General features: G+C 39.4%; 1 protein-coding gene across 1 annotated transcript; it reads right to left on the bottom strand.

The window, feature by feature from the left end:
- Nucleotides 1–320: 320 nt before the first annotated feature.
- On the bottom strand, nt 321–15,501 carry TRAM1 (translocation associated membrane protein 1). The gene is made up of 11 exons (XM_041464398.1): nt 15,317–15,501; nt 12,425–12,488; nt 11,718–11,839; nt 11,396–11,512; nt 10,454–10,512; nt 9,973–10,057; nt 7,239–7,309; nt 7,045–7,149; nt 6,360–6,503; nt 5,309–5,469; nt 321–1,820 (listed from the first exon to the last, which is right to left on the bottom strand). Exons 1-11 carry the CDS (start codon nt 15,437–15,439, stop codon nt 1,747–1,749), a joined length of 1,125 nt encoding a protein of 374 aa, XP_041320332.1. The 5' UTR covers nt 15,440–15,501; the 3' UTR covers nt 321–1,746.
- Between the last annotated feature and the right edge of the window lie 423 nt (nt 15,502–15,924).

Below are 15,924 nucleotides of genomic sequence, written 5' to 3'. Positions count from 1 at the left end.
AAAGTACACGAGTCTCTCAAAATTTCCGAGTTCCAGTTTTCCAGTTTCGTGGTCAGGTTGGACAGATTCACAGTTCTGTATGGAATGTCACAGGACATGGGATACCTACTTCTACTGAAGCAGACTGGGCATTCTAGAGGGCACAGTGCCCCAGAGCTCTCAAGCTAAGCAAGTACCAGTCTGCCAAGTCCACTTCAGGAGCTGTGAACCAAATACTTGGGAATTGTGCCTGTAATCAGCTGAAACGTAATAAATTATACTCTGTAATAACTCTAAACAGCACTAAACAACTGAAGAATGGATAGTTGCTTGTAGTGAGGTTTTTGTACTAGAATGTTTATTCTGAATAGTAAGCAATTGGACTGTAGAAAATACAGAATGCAGATTTATCATTTTGTTGGGTATAAACTCCATTATAAGAACAGTTTTAAATTAAAATTATTTTATTTATCAGCTTGATTGCTCATAATTACTCCTTAATCAATAAGCAGTTCAATACTTGGGTTAACTTAACAGACTAATTCAGCAACTTCTTCTTAGGACTGCAATAACTGTCTCACTTATTCTCAAGTGAAACAGGTTGAATTATACCCATTACAAAAGTGTACAGAGTAAACATTATCTGCGTACTAAACTGGAAAACTAACTGGACAAGATTTCACATTGAACACAATTATGAAAGATAATGGAAAAATTCTTAAATTTAGATTTTTCTAGTTGTAGCAGAGGTCACAATAAATCAGTTTTAAGAAGCTGTAGCTTTTAAATATTTTTTCATAAAAATATATATAGGAGAAATCAAACTATTTCCTAACAGAGGTGAAAGAAAGCAAAGCATTTAGAATAAAGGAATGTTTCTCATCACTTGATCCATTTACCTAATTCCCTCTTCATGGAGCACTGACTGCCTCCCAAAAGAAACACAGCACATTGTAATAACCTCCACCCATAAAATCAGACAGACAAGTTTTCAAAGAAGGTCCAACACACACCAATTCTCCAAGATACATACACTTCAAAAGCACAGACAGAAGTGGACAGTGCTGTCAAATCAACTCTTGCTATGACCATACATACTCCCTTCTAATTTTCAGGTGCTAAAAGCTATAACTCAAAAAAGTGTTGTGTTCCTTGTAAGAGATTTCTAACCAACAAACAATAAGACTCTGCAACGTTTCCAATTAGTTCAGTTTTGTTTTAATGATATGGGGCAATTCCTAGAGCAGACATTGTGCAGCTATAGTAACTACCAAATGAAGAGGTCTATTGGTGTGGTCTTGGAATCCCAAATTGAAATGTAAATTTGAGTCAAGGTAATTAACTGAAAACCCAGAGTATCTGAATAGGCATACAATGTTTTTACTTCAAATTTGCAATACTTTTTGAGGAACTTGGAAAAAGTGAAGTTGGTAGAACAGTATCACCAAGATTACAAAAACTGGAAGGAAATAATACACTGCAACAGTGATCCTCATTAAGTAAGTTATTTCATCACAGTAAATATTTAAAAAAGCATCAATGTGTTTTAAAAAGTGTTGCGTCCTCCCCCCAAGAATTTGAAGAGAGATAAACCTTTTTCCTTAGTCAAAATGGTTTTTTAAAAAAAGTTTCTCAAAACAACAGCAATAATCAAAAAACATGAATTGTATTTTCTTTAATCCATAATATCTCTAGTGCTGAAGGGCCATCCATGTAAAAAGCAGATTCTTTGGGGACATTAGTCAATTAACTTAATAAAACCCAGTTTTACGAGGATTTATCCTTCCTGCTGCGAGGCGAGTCTGCTCCGTTTGAGGTCACTGTTCCATTTATTCCATTTTCTAGAAAAAAAAGAAGAAAACACTTTTTAAATACAGTGAGACGCTTTATATTTTATTACATTTTTGTGAGTCCTACACAGCCTTTAACTTCCTTTCTGGTGTACCTTCTTTGCTAACCCTCTTAATTATCATTCACAGTCCAACAGTATAATGAAGTTTTTACAAAGTGCAGTATTTAAAGTTTACTACAATAAATTCCAGTTTCCTGATGTGGCCAGACACTGAAATGTGTCCATTATATACATCTAGACTGAAAATCAAGACCAGTTATGATATTTTAGAAGACGCGTGAAAAAGTAAAGTACAACTTGAAGACGAGATGAGATGGTTCTGTGAAATTTTAGAGACACAGTATATACAGAGTTCTCTGCTACAGGTCTTAGTTATTTACCCCACCTACCTCATAATTCTTGTTAAAATTACACTCCTTTGCTTACCTTTACAAGCATCTGATACATAGAGGAAATCCTTTATACACAGATATATTCACAATTTTTAAAGCATATACTTTAACATAAATAACTCATTTACATTATGATGAAGATATTTACATAGATAAGACAGAAGTAAAACACTAGTTCAGATTTGCAATGAGTATGTGTAGGTGGAAAGAATTCAAGACCAGGCACCTATCTAAGAACACAAAGGTACTTGATAGTTTGTGCTTACATTTAGATGTTTATTGTTTCTTATTTATTTTACAGTCTCACTCATAGGTAGTGAGTTTTTTAGTTTTTTACTAATAAGGTATAAAATGGTTAACAACTTTTTGTTAGAAGGTTTTCTAAGGTTAAACTATTTAATTAAGAAACGATGCTTAAATTATTTTCTTTTTTAATCGAATAACTAATTACTTGAAGTCCACAATGTGGACTTTTTTGTCTAATTACAAAGTACTATTTAAACTTAAGAAGTAGAAGAAAGAAGAAGGTAAAGAAGAAGGCCTAATTTTTGCTTTAAAACTTCTATCTTGTTCTATATATATTATTATATCTTAAAACTTCAAATTCTAAGTTTTTCACCTTGTGATATTACACACTTCTAATCAACACACACTCGATAATCCTCGTGCTGTCAATTAATTTTGGAAGCATTCTCCATGGCTTCAGGTCAAATGCAGTGCCCTCCTGGGAGTTAGAGCGTGTCAGAACTCCAACAACACAGCATCCACAACATCCAGTCAGCATCCACAACTCCAACACCCCCTTTATTCAGTTTCACCACAACCAAGGACACAGATGTTGCCTGACAGTAACTATATTTATAAAGCAGATCTAAAGAGCACAGTGTACAGCCAGCTACAATACTTGCAGCCTAACATCTCTGCTCTGACTCTTCTCATTCTGACTTCAAGCAACAGCTGCTGGTTTTTTGGGTGCTTTTAAACAATTATTATATATATATTTTTACAAAGGACTGGTTAAACTTTTTTCCATCCGCGGATGTGCTGAAGGTCACTAGAGTGTGGACAGTCTACAAAAACAGCTGTTGGCCTCCCTCCTTCTCCCACGACACCCAAATGATCCCATTTATGCAAACAAGAAAAAAAAAAAGTAAGAACAACAACCACACATGAGCACGAGACCAGACACAGGCCCAAAGAGTCCAAGTCTGTTTGAAAACATATCTGGCTGTAAATGACACCACCATTTTAAGCCTATGTAAGGTGATCTTTGGATATTTCTGAAAATTGAATTGTTTTTAAATAAAGAAACTTACAAACAATTAATTAGACCCAAGTAAGCTAACTGAAATCATATTTTCTTAAACAGTTTAGGTAAAACAACAAAGAACATGAATCAGTATGTGGCTGTATATTCCACCTACATCACCAGCAGGATCTTTTACTGTCATTTCTTGCTTTTGGCATAACTAAACGTCACACATTTTATTGTGCCCTGGCTCTCAAAAAAAAAAACATTTAACCACATACACACACAAAAAAAAGTGTTTTAAAGACTTCAGTTGCATATATTACTCCTTCAAAACCACTGCTTTGCTGCATCCTATGCAAGTGCTCTGAACAGACAACATAACAGGAGTATTCAAAACAGAAGAACTTCAATGAACTGAGTACTTTTATGTTAATTTAAAATAAGGAATACAATTCTTCAGTGTTCAAGACAGGCATAGTTCAATGATTTTGTGAATTAACTGACTTTCCACTATTTGTTTACCACTTGCAAGTCTCCATTGAAGTAGGATGAAACCCAGCAGATTCACTAAATGACATGAATTAAATAGATCAAGAGATTTTAAAAAGCTTTTTTATTTCTGACTCCCTAATCAAGGCACATATTTTAAAATTATTTGACATAAAATACTTAAATTTAAAAAACCCCTCCATATCGAGAAGGCCATTACCATGAAGCTCTAATTAAACAGGACACTTATATAGGAAACTACCTTCACTCAATTAAAAAAAAATTTCCAACTGAATTTTCAGATGAAAAAAAACCCCCAACACTACACAAAAGCCAAGTTGTGATAACTACAAATCATTCTAAAGGGAGTGCAGCAGTACTCTAAAACACACAATTTTAATAAAAATAGAAAATTGGGAAAAATAAAAAAATTATTGATCTCCCACCACAAATCTCAGTTCTCAGTACAAATGATCTTGACACACACTACTTTCAATATATCAAAAAGTGGAACAGATTGGTAATACAAAGATTGGAAGCAAAGGATCATGCTGAAGAAAGCTTTTGAAACAACTTCTGCCATTTCAAAAGGGTGCAGAAGTTATCCAAGCTAGCATCTAAATACACAGGACTTGAACTCTTGGTGCAACAGATATACTGAAGTACAGGGATTAAAATTTTTTTTTCTAAAAGAGCACATAATTTTTTCTTGGAGGAAAGAGTATTCTGTTCATCTTTCATGCCCTTTTCACAAAAAGGGTGTGACATTATTAAAAAGTCAAACCTAGACTCTTCAGCTCATTTCCAAATTCTTCTACACAGGTTTAGAGTAGTAAGGTGTTATTACCTTTCCTTAGAGAACTACCAATTTCTGGTTTTTGTAAAAATAGGCCAACACAAATCTTTTTACTGGGTGGACCATCAAGCTATCTCTTTGCTCTAAATCCTCAGAATTTTGTCGCAATGAAAAAGAAGCTTGAAATCCACGGCAAGAAAAATTTTATAAATAAATGTCTACAAGAAGGGATCCAAAAGTGCATCTGTTCCCTTTATATAACAAAACATAAGCATGACACATTTTGTGCAAGTAATGAAATTAAAGAGAATAAAAATATTATGCTGCATTAACTAAAAAACACCCCAGTAATTCCATAATTTGGGCAACCACAAAACCCAATAATATATAGTGTTTTTTCTTAAAAATCTATTCTTCCCACAGTAATATTGCCCAGTACTCCTTCTCTAGCTGAGTCATCTCACTCACAAGTTAAACACAAAATGCTTCTTTAGCGACCCAAAGTTGGTTTGAGAAGTCAAAGGAACAGAAAAAATGAAACTACAAACCTCTTTCTTTTCTGGAGGTCTTTCCTTTAGCTGATACAAACTTCTTTTTCACTGACTGAGGCTGAGAAGAAGAATGCTCTCTCCACCTCCGAAGCTGGAAATTAATGAACTTCCACATCATAAATGCTTGGGTCATGCAGATGGAGGCCAGCACACTGATTCTAGAAACAAATAATAGGTAAAGTTTCATCAGTATGTTTGCCTCATTATTCCAACAGAAAAGGAAAGTAGAACACCTCAGGATTTTTGGCAACTTCCACCCCCTCCTCCTGGTAACCTCCATTTTCTAAGCCAAGAGTTCACTTGCATAGGGCAACACACGGCTTAAGCACAGATGATCAAAACGAGATATAGAGTGATAGTGAAATCTTTGCCCATCAAAACTGGCAAGTACTAGGTTTCTTTCCTGCTGTCTTTCTCAGAATTACTCTCAGGCTACCAGGTAGTAACAGCTGAAAATGGTTCAAGAGTGTCTTGCAGCTCAGAGTATCAGTTTTTCAAGGCAAGGCTGACATTGTCAAAGTTTCAATAACTTTTTTTTTTTCTGCAGTCATAAGAAAGCCAGGTGGTTGGATCATGCAGCAGCAATAGGGGCCATAAAAAAAGGCAGAGGAAGAGGCAGTAATCTTCAAATGAGACTAAAACTTCGCTGGGCACAAATACCTTGACCTCTTAAGATATACTGACAGCAATCGTATCTAGAATTCAATTTACTAGCTTTAAAACATTTGAAAGTAGTGTCTGTAATTGGATATTCCTATTCATTCTGTTGGTTGGTTTTGCTGTATTTTTTTTGGTTGCTTGGGGTTTTTTTTTTAACAAAGAAAAGAAAGGTAACCAGTTACAGATTTCTCAGCTGTAGACTAGATTCAGTCAATTCATTTCACTGTGCCTTACAAATTTCCTACATAAGCTATTCCTATTGAACCCATTGCTTGCATGAAAACACTCAGTCATTCAGAATTACTGGTATTAGTACCATACCACTTACATTGTGCATTTAATAGGGGTTTACAGCACATGCTTAAGAACTGTTCCAGGTTTACTGTACCTAACAGCCAGGATATTAAAGTTCCCAGTACTGAAATTCAGCTGCTGATCTTCTGCTCTTGCCAGTCCAAAGCCAAAAGTGAGGACTGAGAGAATCAAGGTGAGAAGCCTTCCCAAAACAAAAAGAACTGCCCACAGTGAAAATCTAGAAAAAAAAACCACCACAAACACTAAATCAACTTTCCATTCAAAACACATGCACTAACAATGCAAATGCTTACCTTTCACCATGCAAATTTCTTAGAAATGTAAGAACTTACCTAAATACATGATTTTGCACCTATCTTAAATGCATCTTGTATTATGTTATGAAAACTGATTTCAACTCAATGGAAAGTGCTTTGCAGTACTATTAGAACAAAAGCACATTTTTAATTCCTACAGAGCTATCTGTATTAGCAATCTATCCTGTTCCTTTCTCTACAAAACTTAAAAACCCCCCACATCAGTATACATTGAGAGATTTTATTTAATTTAATACTGCTACTAATATTTACTTAAATAGGCTAAAACAAGGTAGAAAGTATACTGAAGGTGTAGAAATATAATACTGGCACTTGTCTGGACAACTGTGGTTGCTTAAGAAACACTGTTTGAACTCCCTTGTAATTTTGGTTTCTGGTTAGTTAAATGCAAAAGGCTCTTAGACAGAAATTACAAAAATTTTAAAGGTAAAGACTATTTACCCTTTCTGGTATTTTTCATCACTGAAGTAGAAAAGACGGGATATGTGGAAAAGAAATTCAACGAAGTAATGCAATACCAGAAGAACAAGTCCAAGGTGGGTCAGACTATCAAAATAAATAAAACAAACATTCAGACCTTTAGTTAGATATTTAAGGCAAAGAATGGGGCCAGAAAAAATTTACAATTTACTTACTTCAGGAGATAGGCTCCAGCAATATGAAAGAGGTAAAGTCCAATGTAGACAATCTGGCGGAAGATATCTTCCTATTTGGAAGGAAAAGTGACCATGTGTCACACACAATGTTACACAGTGTTGTACTATGTTATCTGCTATTACAAACTATTCCCTAGTCTTGGAAATCCTTCTTGGTGTATCAGCTACCTTAAAGTGGCCTATTCTGGCACTGAATCACTCAGCCTGGATCATCTAATTCCACACATAACTTATTGCTCACTCACCAGTCATATTCAGTATCATACATGTGCTACTGTGCGAAAAGGCTTCAAACATGGAAAGATGCTTTTAAAAAGGATCCACTTTTATTTGTTATGACCACTGTGAATATATACAAGTTATTACATTTCTTATTTTGGATGTACTACTGTATCATCAGATCCTACAGTTCCACATGTTTGCTGCCCATCAAATTGTCAGATTGCTACAGAATAAAATAACAGTCTATGAATCAAAATGAAAGGTTTTCCAAGTGCTGACATCAATTTTAAAAATTCAAGGCCATCCAAAATTCTGGCACACTGTTTCTGGCAAATATAGAAAATATTGTTATTAACCAGTCATGCTAAAGCACATGGTCCCACTTAAAGTCAGGCTTTAGTCAGCCCTATTAAACTGAACACTTCATGGAGATGGAATAATAAAGAGGAAGACACACAGCACATGGAAAGCAGATTGTGCCATCTGTGAACAGAGGGACCACTGAACTATGCCAGATCACTATAAAAATCTCTTTTGGAGTGGTAGCAGAGTACATTCAGCTGTGCTTAAGAAACTCCTTTTTGGAAAGATTCTCTGAACTTCAAGCAAGGATCTTTAGCTTTATCTTCTAAAAAGGGCCTAAAATTTTAATCTTACAAGAGCTATACTATGTTATTCAATACTCAGTATCACATCCAAAAAACCCACAGAATCAAACAATTACAACAATAGCAAACATCACACTCATAATATACAAAGAGCAAGAAAACAGGCGAGAAAGACCTACTCTAAATTATCTGAAAGAAAATGAAAAATTGGTTATTTCAGATAAAGGCACAGTAAGTACAAATGGTCAGTTTCTCCAAGCACAACCAGGACCAGCCTACAACTCTTTAACTTTGGAACTGAGATAGCATTTAAACACCCCATGGTGCCTGCTTAGACAAACTGTCAGAGACTGCAGGCCTTGTGGAATAATGTACAAGGTATTCATGACTATAGAGGAACCAGAGCTGAGAAGTTCTTTTCTTGTTTATGTCAGCAGGACAGATAACTAGACCTGAGTTTGTTCAAGAGAAGGAATAAGGCAAGTCAGCCAAGATAGCAGAGGTTGAGCTGTGGTTGAAGAAATATCAACTATGCTAAAACAAATGAACTATCACTCTTCAAACTTCATGCAAAAATCAGAGGGCACAATTTCAAGCAGTGACCAAGTAAAACACTGCTATTCAACACACAGCACTCAGGCCACTTGTGACAGCTTTCTTGAAGTTATTTTAAGAAAAATCTCCACACTTGGCTGTGAAGTTAAATTTGGAAGGTATCACTAGCACAACAGGGGAACATCAGCTGCAGTGCATCAGCAAAACAGTATTCATACTGCATCTGAGCAGCACAAAACCAGTGCATCTTGTTGCTACTTCACCAAGCCTCTTCTAGGCTCCTGTACAAAGACCTGTGGTTATGTAACACCTATGTTTCATTTTCCTCAATGAAACAGAACTGGCAAGAGATGGAGCCTAGTCACAGAGCAACAACAGCCACAGAATGGCTTGGGCCCAAAGATACCTTTGTAGATCACCTAGTCCAACCTCTATACCATGGGCAGGGACATTTATCACTTGACCAGGTTGCTCAAAGCCCCATCCAGCCTGACCATGAACACTTCAAATTCACAACTTCTCTGCATTGTTGAGAAGTGTCATTGTTGGGCATTGTGTTCCAGTGTCTCACCATCTTCATCACAAAGAATTTATTCACATCTACTCTAAACTTACCCTCTTTCAAAATCATTGTTCCTTGTCACTACAGAACCCAATAAAAAGTCTCTCTCCATCTTTCCTATAAGTCCCTTTCAAACAGTGAGAGGCCACAATAAGTTCTCCCTGCAGCCTTCTCTTCTCCAGGTTGAACAACCCCAACTCTCTCAGCGTGCCTTCATAGAAGGGATGCTCAAGGTCTCTGTTCATCTTCATGACCAACTCAAACTGATCCACACCTTTCTTGTGCTGGGGACCCCAGAGCTGGATGCACTCTGGTCACTGGATGCATGCTGGTCACTGCTTGTTATGCAGCCCAGGTGACACCTGGTTTTTTGGGGTGCAAAGGTACATTGCCAGCTCATGTCCCATTTTCATCCACCCATTTAAATGGTATTTAAATCAAATCCCAGACTTTCATACTCCTTTGATGTACAGAATTATTCACAGTCTATATTCTGCACCTATATCATGATTCATGAAGCAACCGTGATTTCAGTGAGCCTATTCAGACTATCAGTTCTGAGAAACAAAGGGAAAAAAACCCCAAGAGTTGAAAACAAAATCTCACAATCACTTGCTTGAGGGAAAATTCTTTCAGTGGATGAGAAACACTAGTCATTTTTATTTACACAACAGATATTTAGCAATTTTACTGCAATTAGGATTTAACTGTAAAGAGAAAAAGCCACCTTGCTCTGGAGTTCCTCCTATTTATGTTTTGAACTTACTTTTTTAGTTTTCTGAAAGTACAGTTCTGGAAAAGCATGAAACCAGTATGCCAACTGTAAGATGTAGAAAAACTTCATTTGAAACCTGTACAATACAGCAAGAATTGAAGAATATTATTTATTATGACTGAACTTAAAATATTTCAGAAGCTTCTAGTGAACTCATGTTATCACTGTCTCTTAAAAAAAGAATAAATACAGATCCTTCATGCCAGCCAAGTCTAAACTAATATCTTTAATAATAAAATAATTCAGACAAAGCTTGAAAAAATGGAATTCTTTAAGTAACAGCCTACATAAAAAGAACTTTGTATGCTACAAGTTGTCAAAGAATCGAGCCCATGTAAATACAACAAAAAACACATTAGTGACTAATTCAGTTTTACAAACTACTTATTCCACACAGATTGTACATGACACACCCTAGGCTTAAAACACTCCCCCCTCTCCCCCCAGCAATCCTCGAAGGAAGAGGCCTTACGGAATCAGAGTGTGCGGATAGTCCCTCCACAGAGAGGTTGGATCTGATATATAGTTCTCCTAAAAAAAGAAAAGAACAAACAAAAAACCCCAATAAATGCTCAGAAATAATGACTGGATGTACATACATGCATTTATGTATATGCACAAGTGTACACACAAAAAGTACTCACATATACATACACAAGTAAAAGCTGCAGATCCATAAACTTTCTTTCTAAAAAAATCCCCAAGAAATCACAAATAAACAAAACCAAACCAATGCAGAAAACAAATCCCCAAAACAAAAGACATTGCACTGGCTTAAGAAAAGAAAAAGCAACCAAACAAATCAAGTGATTATTCAAGATAGAATGTCCTTATGAGATGGAAATTATTCCAGGATTACTACAGCCACAAGTCTTCTCTTGTAAACTGCTGTCAAACTTTGAACTTAACTGAGAGAAATAAAGGTTTTTCAGGAGCTTTTGTGTTAAAATAAAGAAAAAAAAAAAAAAGGGCAGTCTTCCCTTTCTATGAGCTAAGCTCATATACATCCAGCCACTAGCTAAGAGTATTGCACCTAAAAGCACACCAGTGACCTGAGGTTACAGCAATCTGTCATATACCCACTCCCTAGGCTCCAGAATGCTATGTATGGTGTTTCCTAAACATTTATTTTATGTTAATAAACCAACACCAAAAAACCTACAGAGAATTAAACACCATAATAAAGTTAAGTGGTTTTATCTTATTCAGTTTGACAGTAAATCTACTCAAGACTGAGCAACAGTAACACTACTGACTTTATACTGAGTTATGACTAAACTCACACAGAATTCTTAAACTTGTCCCCGCTTTAAAACCAGCTAAAACCAGACAAATAAACCAAAACCATATTTATCATCAACATAAGTGAATTTTTTGAAATCTCATAATGAAACAGAAGAGAAAGCATACTTACAGAGACAAGAATACTCGTTCCCCAAACACAGGAGAAAAGGTAGAATGCACTAAGTTGCCCAGACTCATTGAACTTGCTATGCTTTGTTTTTGAAAAGTGCATTTTCCTGTTAATTTTCTGAAATGAAAGTCCACTGTTATTTATACATTGCAGTACTTCACATTTATTTAGTAATTGCATTAGAGTGCCTTGAAGTTTTAATGCATGTTTTCACAGTTAAAAATTTTAATGCAGAAATTTTCTTTTAAGTTAATAATCTTAAATTATTAAAATTAAAACCCAACAATTATCTCGATGAAAGGAATTAATATTTTGTACTTACATCCAGTACATACTCCTGAATTATAGCATGTATGATTATTGCTACAAGCATGTAAAAGAAAATTGTAGCCAAGTCTTTGATGCCATAGTAATAGAGAGAGATTGTTTCTGCAGATTGTTCTTCTAAAAGACAAAGAGAATTAACTGTTAGGCACCAATACAGTTTAATGGTTCATAAGTTTATTTCTCAGAGGGAAACCTTTAAGACAGAAGTAGCTTGCAGTCAGCTGAACAAATAAAAGCCAGATTAAACTGCCACCATGAACTAGGTCACTAAACTGTTTATAGCAATCTTCTCCATCACATCACAAAACCAATTTGACTCTGGAAAGATGCTATAAAACGAAAAACTTAAGTGCACTTAGGAAGCTCATCCAAATACACTGAAAGTGGACAATAACAATATGTTAAACCATCACCCCACTTTGACTATTAAAAATTATCACAGCAAAGCCAGAGTAAGAATTCATGTGAACTTATCTACCAGTCAGATGGTGTTTCAGCACTAATGATGAACGCAGCAGAACAGAAACATTGTCTCTACCTTAATTAGTTAAAACAGTGTTTTAATAACACTGAAGTGAAATCCTTGAAAGCTGCTGGTTATCCATTGAAAGGGACAAGCTCCCTTCCTGACAAGTAGGAAGCACGGCACACCAAAAATGTCTGATACACTGTCTCCTATCTAACCTCCTGCAAAATACATACCTGTGGCAGGAATGGTAACATTATACTGAAGTGTAACAAAAATGACAGCTGCTTTCGCTGTGATCTAAAAGAGAAAAAAAACAGAAGCGCTGTAAATTCTCATGGAAATAAACTACATTAAACTGAAAACATTTGTCCATAGTTTTGGCACCCTTGCCCAGCACGTTTGTCTCCTCCCAAAAAACTGACTGACTCCCATTATCTCACCACTGCACCTGACATTCCAAGGGCAGCACACATGGCCTGGTCTCTACAGGTTTGTTTACAGAATACTCAACCTGCCAAATGAAAGATCCTTGAAAATGTTACTAACATACAGCCTTTCCTACAACACTAAAATGAAAACACATGCTACAATTCTTTCTTTAGTCCATACTTTATTATTACATTAACAGAATGGACAGCATCCTGGAGTCTCTAGACCATGATGCATTCAGCAGCGGCTGAGAATAAACTTTATTTAAAAGTACTTTTCTTATTTGACAAAATTTGGAAGCCAGTTATCATATTCATAAATCTGCGGGTAATCTGAAAAATGTGGGCAGGGAAGAAAAAAAGGCATAAACAGAAAACAATTTCAGGCCAGTGGGATACCAACTCAGTACAATTACCATTCTTTTGACCCTGGGGATCCTTTGGCAAGAAGCATAAAACAAATTAAATTAAATTTAGCAGTAGTGGTACTTCCCTTTATGATGAGCTGTAAGAAAAACCAGAAGGAATAAAAACAGTTTGAAGAGAAGATGTCCTAATGGCTTTCTTTGAGAAGTGGGGTGAGGATATTCTAAAACCCCCAACATATAAGATGGAGTACAAAGTCTTATTTGACAAAAAGCAGAAACTTATTTTTTCACTGTAACACATTTCTATTGAATCCCAACATGAATCAACATGCCCTAAATGAGAAGGAAAAGAAACTGTTCTTTACCATATTAATGATCAGATCATTTCTCATAGCTGTAAAAACCCAGCATCTATGTGGTAAATAATAGGGCTGACAAAAAACCCAAGCTCCTTAAGTAATCCTGGAAGGACATATTGAGCATCTAAAGATAATGACTAGGTTACTAGTAGTATTAATTATTCACAGGAAGTGAGATTTTTAAAACCAGTGCTTTGTCAACAAGCCCTAGATTTTCTATGAAACCCTGAATACGTGGCAGACTGTTCAGACCACGTAACTTCAGGGAATCCAACGAGTTTGCTCAAATTAGTGAAGTTGCCTCAGGCTCCCTACTCATCAAGGGAGCCCTCAGAGGACAACTGGAAACAGTAGCCAATTCTGAGCTGCCCTTTGAAGGCTCTGTCAGCTACTCTCACACTAGAATTGTACAAGTCAGGCACTGTAAACACCTTACCATACCAACAAGAACCGCAGCAGGTGATTTCCTGTACTTGTATCAAAGCGTTTAAAAAATTGCAACATACCACATCTGCACCAACAATGACACATGGCCTTTTACACTGCGTTAGAAAACACAGTGGGTTAAAAAAACTGGAAACAAAAGAATTCAGCACATTCAATCCCTCAAAAGCTCTAACCCTACCAGTAATACTGTTAATACAGTAAGCGTGATGCAGGCACAAAAAGAAACAGTTTAGGTTTACCTCTTTAACGTCAATCCCCAGCAAATCACCATATAACAGTTCACACGGTCTTGGTGATTTTTGATAACAAACCCCAAAACAACAGTGTAGCTGGTCTGCCCTGTTTCCACTTTCTATCTGTATATCTATCTATCTATGTATCTATCTATCCATAATCTTCTTTCTAACTACACTGGCTCTTAGTGCTGAGCTGTACCAACAGCTGGATGAAACCATCCCGAAAACCATGACAGAAAGGTCCACAACCCTTAACAAATGTCTGAAATAAATGTCTGAACAAATGTCTACAACACCAGAAACATTTAGTCAACACCGTCTTAATGCGATGATCAGTGATCTTAGATCACCGATAACGCTTTGGCAGTCACACAGGTGAGTTACCTTTCCAGCGCCGAAAAGGCGCTTTTTAAAGCATCTGCATTCAACATGGGGGCCCAGAGAGCGGAGGGCCTGCAGCAGGGCCGGCCCTCAGGCCGCAGGGACAGCTCCCCTCCGCCGCTGCCAAACCTCGGCGCATCTCCGAGGCGGGAGGAGGCGGCGGGGGTGCCCAGCCCAGCCGCACGGCGCCTGGAGCCGCGGGCAGCCCCGGGATGCTCCGCGGGCGGGGGCGCGGGCAGGGGGACCCGAGCGGCGGCCCTAAGGACACGTCACCGCTGCCATCCCTTCCCTTCCCTTCCCGCCGCGCCGCCCGCCGGGAGCCGTAGTGCCGGCGGGGCCCGGCGGGGCCGCGCACACAAAGAGCGGGGGATCGGCTGTCGCGGCCGGGCCTCGCCCCCCGCCCCCTCCCCGCCGTGCCGCGCACTCCTCCCTCCCTCCCCGGCTGCCACGTAACCCCGCCGCGCGCAGGAACTCCGCCGCCGCGGCGGGCAGCGCTCCCGGCCCCGCACGGCCTCCCGCCCGCGGCGGCGGGGAAGGGAGACCCGGGTCCTGGCGGTGGCCAGGGCTGCGCCTGTCCAAGCCGAGCCGGGGAGAAGGGCGTTCCACCCGGGGAAGCGGGGATGCGCCGCGGGGAGGCCGCCCGCGATGGTACTCGCGCGGTGGCGGCGGGGCGGGGGTCGGCTCCGGTCCCCGCGTACAGCGGGTCGGGCGTGGGCCGGCGGGCAGGTGCGCCGGGAGGCGGCGGCGCTGGCCGGGAGCAGCCGCAGCGTTCCGCCGCAGCCCGCACAGCCTCCCCCGCTGCCGCGGCACCCCCGCGCCCTCCCTCCCCTCCAGCACCGAGAGCCTCCGGTGGAGTGGGAGGAAGCGGGAAGAGGACCCCCGGCGGGGGCGTCGGTGCCGCCTCACCTCGAACATGAGCCCCAGCAGGAAGATCATGGCCATGCAGGACACGATGTCCGCATGGTTCTGCACGATGAACTCGTGGCTCAGCACCGGCGGGTTCTTGTTGCTCTTCTTGCGGATCGCCATGGCGGGCCGGGAGCTGGGCGCCGCCGCCGCCGCCTGCCGGCCGGCGGCGCCTCCGCCCGCCGGGGCGGCGAGGCCAGCGCCCGCCAGTTCAAACCCACCAACCCGCGGCGCGGCGTGCCCGGGGCTCGTCAGCGCAGCCGGCAGAGCCGAGCCGAGCCGTGCGCCCGGGCGGCAGGGCTGGCAGCGACGGCCGCATACTCGCCTGGGTAGCCCGAAGCCCGCGCTGCGCACAGGCCCAGCAAAAAAAACCCAATCCAGTAAGAGATGGTTCTTGTCAGGATAAAATAATGAACGAAGAGGTCTGAGAAACGAACGCTGATCCAGGCTGAATTCAGAAGTCCTTCAACCCTCGCAAAATTCGTGCTGTCTTTATTTGTTAAAGCTGCTGTTAGGCAGATACTCCCAGTGGGTATATGGAAAAAAAATATAAAGAAACAGACTAATTTATAGCTGAAATTTAGTGTTGTCAGAATGGCTTTTGCTGC

The sequence above is a fragment of the Pyrgilauda ruficollis genome, unplaced genomic scaffold, assembly GCF_017590135.1.
Source record: "Pyrgilauda ruficollis isolate IOZ18807 unplaced genomic scaffold, ASM1759013v1 scaffold18, whole genome shotgun sequence".
In the NCBI taxonomy this organism is placed as follows: domain Eukaryota; kingdom Metazoa; phylum Chordata; class Aves; order Passeriformes; family Passeridae; genus Pyrgilauda; species Pyrgilauda ruficollis.
This window is presented reverse-complemented; position numbering and strand designations above follow the sequence as displayed.

Excerpts from the sequence above, each read along its gene's own strand:
- TRAM1 (XM_041464398.1), bottom strand. The coding sequence starts at position 15,439 with ATGGCGATCCGCAAGAAGAGCAACAAGAACCCGCCGGTGCTGAGCCAC. Across the intron at positions 12,489-15,316 it reads TGCTGGGGCTCATGTTCGAG|ATCACAGCGAAAGCAGCTGT; the intron begins GTGAGGCGGCAC and ends TTTCTCTTTTAG. Across the intron at positions 11,840-12,424 it reads TGTTACCATTCCTGCCACAG|AAGAACAATCTGCAGAAACA; the intron begins GTATGTATTTTG and ends TTTGTCTTTTAG.